We start from the raw sequence: 5,687 nt of genomic DNA on the forward strand, positions 1-5,687 counted from the left end.
TTTACAAGAGTCCAAGCATATACCAATCCTTGTTAAGTGCACAATACCCTGGGCATTTTAAGCTGGGATCAGGAAATCAAAAATCCATTCTCAAATACCATCTTCTTAACCAGTTCTTCACTTCCCAAATCTGCCATTCTCTTCTAAATCCCTTCCTTTCAAACCTTACCACATTAATGAAAATACCAGTCTCTTGACTAAGACTTGATGATTCTTAGCAGCACTTTCTAGATTACTTTTGGAAATATCATATGTGTCCCTGTGAATTACTGAAATGGATAGTAGTCACCTGGTCTGACAAGTTTTTGGGGTCCTCATCTTGAATATGTGTTCCTGGAAAAGCAGAATTCTATATTGGTAATTTCTGGTCAACATACAAAGTTACCTCTTCCATATCACAAGGATTCAGGGCATGGTGCCCCCACAAACTGAAAAAGAATTTGGCCCTCCCTTCGTACTGGAGAAGGCTGAATTTTTCTTTTGCTTTTATGGGGTCTTTACAGTACCTTATTGTAAAAATTTGGGTTATTTGGTCATGTTTTAACTTTTTAAAAGTTATTATGCATATTTGTGGCATTGAAAGAACAAATATGTTAATATTATACAATACTATACATATTAGTCATATATTCATGTTTCTAAACTTTGTGTCATCTGCTGGCCTTTGCTTGTCATCTGTGGATTTTGCAAAATTCCCCCAAAATCCCCATTTAATTTCTTATGCCAATCAGTGATATATTGAAACCACGATGGGGAAAGTCATGATGTGGAAAGGATGACTTTAGTTAACAGCACTCTTTAGCAGGGATCCAACAATCACCATTACTCATTTAATCTCATTTCATCATTTATTAGATGATCTCAGATGTGGAACCATATCATCATTCCTTGGAGGACAAACAGCTGCCTCCTCCTCAGAGAGTCCAGCTGTTGGGAAGAGCCTCAAGTGTTCAGTGCTCTTCCCATTTTCCTCCATCACATTCTTCTGCCTCCACCTCCTGACACAAGTCAGAAGTCCTCTCTTCCTTTTCAGACCCATCTTCTTCTTTTCTTTCAAATTGAAACAGCTCCTCCATTTTCTTAAAGCAGCTAGGTGGTACAGTGGGTAGAGCAATGGACCTGGAATCAGGAATACCTACGTTCAAATCCAACCCCAGACACTTACTAGCTGCGTGACTCTTGGCAATTCACTTATCCTCTGCCTTTCTCAGTTTTCTCAATTGTAAAATGGGGGTAATACAGCACCTACCACACAAAGCTGTGGTGAGGGCCAAATAATATCATATTTGTAAACTACTTAGCACAGTGCCTGCCAGAAAGTAGGTGATATATAAATGTTTATCCCATCTGGAGGAATATTTCGTTCTTCCTGATAACCCAGAAGGTAGAGAATGTTCCCTGAGCCCCTTTACCTTTACCTTTTCTTCCAAGGAGAGAAGAAAAAGTAGAATCCTCTATGCCGGTCACTAACAAATTCTCCTGATCTCCCTACCTGCTCTAAACAAAATCCTTAGTCCTTCATGAGTTTTACTTGTAGCTCTTGTGGCCAACTCCCTTACAGAACTAATTCTATCTTTGCCTTTGTTTTCTTGTTTTTTTTTATTTTTTGCATTTTTTAATTTAATATATTTAGTTTTCAGCACTGATTTTCACAAGAGTTTGATTTACAAATTTTCTCCCCATTTCTACCCTCCCACCCACTCCAAGATGGTGTATATTCTGGATACCCCGTTTCCCAGTCAGCCCTCCCTTCTGTCACCCCACTCCCATCCCATCCCCTTTTCCCTTCCTTTCTTGTAGGGCAAGATAAATTTCTATGCCCCATTGCCTGTGTATCTCATTTCCTAGTTGCATGTAAAAACTTTTTTTTTTGTTTTTGAACATCTGTTTTTAAAACTTTGAGTTCCAAATTCTCTCCCCTCTTCCCTCCCCACCCACCCTCCCTAAGAAGGCAAGCAATTCAACATAGGCCACATGTGTATCATTATGTAAAACCCTTCCACAATACTCATGTTGTGAAAGACTAACTATATTTTGCTCCTTCCTAACCTATCTCCCTTTATTGAATTGTCTCCCTTGACACTGTCCCTTTTTGAAAGTGTTTGTTTTTAATTACTTCCTCACCCTATCTGCCCTTCCTTCTATCATCCCCCCTTTTTATCCTCTTCCTCCTTCTTTCCAGTGGGGTAAGATACCCTATTGAGGGTGTATGGTATTCCCACCTCAGGTCAAATCCAATGAGAGCAAGATTCACTCATTCCCCCTCACCTACCCCCTCTTCCCTTCCTACAGAACTACTTTTTCTTGCTACTTTTATGCAAGATAATTTACCCCATTCTATCTCTCCCTTTCTCCCTTTCTCAATATATTCCTCTCTCATCCCTTAATTTGATTTTATTTTTTTAGATATCATCCCTTCATATTCAACTAACCCTGTGCCCTCTGTCTATATATATACATATACAAATATATACACATACATATATTCATACACATGCACATATTTATATATATGCATATTCCCTTCAGCTACCCTAATACTGAGGTCTCATGAATCATACTCATCATCTTTCCATGTAGGAATGTAAACAAAACAGTTCAACTTTAGTAAGTCCCTTGTGATTTCTCTTTCTTGTTTACCTTTTCATGCTTCTCTTGATTCTTGTGTTTGAAAGTCAAATTTTCCATTCAGCTCTGGTCTTTTCACTGGGAAAGCTTGAAAGTCCTCTATTTTATTGAAAATCCATATTTTGCCTTGGAGCATGATACTCAGTTTTGCTGTGTAGGTGATTCTTGGTTTTAATCCTAGCTCCATTGATCTCCGGAATATCATATTCCAAGCCCTTCGATCCCTTAATGTAGGAGCTACTAGATCTTGTATTATTCTGATTGTGTTTCCACAGTACTCAAATTGTTTCTTTCTGGCTGCTTGCAGTATTTTCTCCTTGATCTGGGAGCTCTGGAATTTGGCAACAATATTCCTTGGAGATTTCTTTTTGAGATCTTTTTGAGGAGGTGATGGGTAGATTCTTTCAATTTCTATTTTACCCTCTGGCTCTAGAATATCAGGGCAATTTTCCTTGATAATTTCTTGAAAGATGATATCTAGGCTCTTTTTTGGATGGTGGCTTTCAGGTAGTCCAATAATTTTTAAATTATCTCTCCTGGATCTATTTTCCAGGTCAGTGGTTTTTCCAATGAGATATTTCACATTGTCTTCCACTTTTTCATTCTTTTGGTTCTGTTTTATAATATCTTGATTTCTCATAAAGTCACTAGCTTCCACTTGCTCCAATCTAATTTTTAAGGTAGTATTTTCTTCAGTGGTCTTTTGGACCTCCTTTTCCATTTGGCTAATTCTGCCTTTCAAGGCATTCTTCTCCTCTTTGGCTTTTGGGAGCTCTTTTGCCATTTGAGTTAGTCTAGTTTTCAAGGTGTTGTTTTCTTCAGTATTTTTTTCAGTATTTTTTGTGTCTCCTTTAGCAAGTCATTGACTTGTTTTTCATGGTTTTCTCACATCATTCTCATTTCTCTTCCCAATTTTTCCTCTGCTTCTCTAACTTGCTTTTCTAAATCCTTTTTGAGCTCTTCCATGGCCTGAGACTAGTTCATACTTTTCTTGGAGGCTTTTGATGTAGGCTCTTTGACTTTGTTGGCTTCTTCTGGCTGTATATTTTGTTCTTCTTTGTCACCAAAGAAAGATTCCAAAGTCTGAGACTGAATATGAGTGCGTTTTCACTGCCTGGCCATGTTCCCAGCCAACTTCCTTGACCCTTGAGTTTTTCGTTGGGGTATGACTGCTTGTGGATTAAAGAGTACTTTGGTCTAAGCTTGAGGGGATGTGCTGTTGTTTTCAGAGCTATTTCTATACAGCCAGCTCTGCCACACCAGCACTCCTCCTTCCCCAAGAACCACCAACCAGGACCTGACTCAGATCTTAAGCAGGGTCTGCAATCCTGCTCTTAATTCCTCCCACCAGGTGGGCCTTGGGCCAGAAGCAACTGCAGCTGTAGTTCTGTAACTGCACCTCCTCTGCTGCCCCTGGAGTGGTTGCTGAACCCCAAATTCCTTCTTTCACTCTGTCCCCCGCAGGTTTTCCCACTAACCTTCTCAGTTGTCTTTGGTGTTTGTGGGTTGAGAAGTCTGGTGACTGCCACAGCTCACTGATTCAGGGTGCTCACCCAGCTTCTGGTCTGGTTGGTCCTGCCACTGCCCACGCTGGGCTCCGCTCCTCTCTGCTCCCAGCTCCCTTCACAATAGACCTTACCCAGCGACCATCCAGGCTGTCCTGGGCTAGAGCCCTGCTTCCCTCTGCTACTTCATGGGTTCTGCAGTTCTAGAATTGGTTCAGAGCCATTTTTTTTAAATATTGAAAAAGTTAACGGTTTATTATAGTTTATTTTATTTAACAATCTAGAAAGTTCGCAGCCATCAGCAATTCCAGTGCAATTTCAGGTGCAATTGGGAATTCAGGAATCTCTGTAGAGCTGTTAGTGTAGCGAACCTTGTAGGTAAAATACATGCATACTTTTGATAGCACATGTGATGGAATTTCTCTAAAATTAACCTCATTGGTTTCATTTTCAGCAAACTGACCCAGGCCACTTAACATGGCTTCTGTTGTTCCTGATGTTAAAGCATGCTCCCTTTTCACAATAAATTCATGACCATCAGAAGACATCAATTTCATATACATAGCATCTGGGCCCTCCCACCCACCGTATGTTTTCTCTTCTCCATCCATTATCTCCTTATGAAATTATATTTTGTTTCCACAGGAATTTTAACAAAACACCTTCTTGTCAGTTCTGCAGCGGCCGCAGCTCGGTCCCCACTCACCACCACAGCCCCTGCTCCCAGGGCCCTCAGAGCCATTCTTTACAGGTTTTTGGAGGGACCTGGTGGGGAGCTCACACAAGTCCCTGCTTTTGAGCCGCCATCTTGGCTCTGCCCACCTTTGTTTTCTCTTCTCATTTAAAGAGATAGTTTTTGCTCACTGTGAATCATAATTCAAATTATTTTAAATCAAAACTAATTTATGTTTAAAATGCCAGCATTGCATATGACAATCTATAGTTGGCATTTCAAATTCAATTTTACATATCAAATTACTGAAAAACAGATGATCATAATTTACCTAACCTTGACTGACTCAATGAAAGGCTGAGAAAATTAAATATTTATATTAGTAATACATGGATACATCCAGGAGCTTAAATTTCATCATTGTAGGGAACTCATGGTATGGAAATTCCCTCCAACCATTGCAGATTACAGTGTATCTCCAAATCAGTAAATAATCCCTAGGGAATTTTTTGAAGTGCTTAGAAATTAAATGATTTCCCCAATGTCAGACAGCTAGTAAACATCAGAGATGACTTTGAACCCATCTTCCTGATTTCCAGCCCTAAATCCATTGTACCACACTAACTTTATTAAATGATAATGAGTCCATTTCTATAAACTTGAAGGTTTGCAAAGCATTTTCTTATAACAGTTCTGGGAAGGAGGTAATGATTACTCATGTCAGAGGGACTACATTCACCAAAATTAAGACTGAAATGAAATTCTAGTTTCATAACTGACACAAATTCATTTTTCCACCTCCTGAGTCATTCCTGTCTAGGAGCAAAATTTAAACTTGTGTTTGGAAGGATAAAGGATGATTATTCACATAAACACAGTCC

The 5,687-nt window shown here is 39.4% G+C and overlaps 1 protein-coding gene across 1 annotated transcript; it reads right to left on the bottom strand.

Moving 5' to 3' along the window:
* Positions 1–4,405: 4,405 nt before the first annotated feature.
* Positions 4,406–4,744, bottom strand: LOC118844163 (elongin-C-like). The gene has a single exon (XM_036752007.1). It carries the CDS (start codon positions 4,742–4,744, stop codon positions 4,406–4,408), a length of 339 nt encoding a protein of 112 aa, XP_036607902.1.
* Positions 4,745–5,687: the final 943 nt, after the last annotated feature.

This window comes from Trichosurus vulpecula, chromosome 3 (genome assembly GCF_011100635.1).
Source record: "Trichosurus vulpecula isolate mTriVul1 chromosome 3, mTriVul1.pri, whole genome shotgun sequence".
NCBI lineage: Eukaryota > Metazoa > Chordata > Mammalia > Diprotodontia > Phalangeridae > Trichosurus > Trichosurus vulpecula.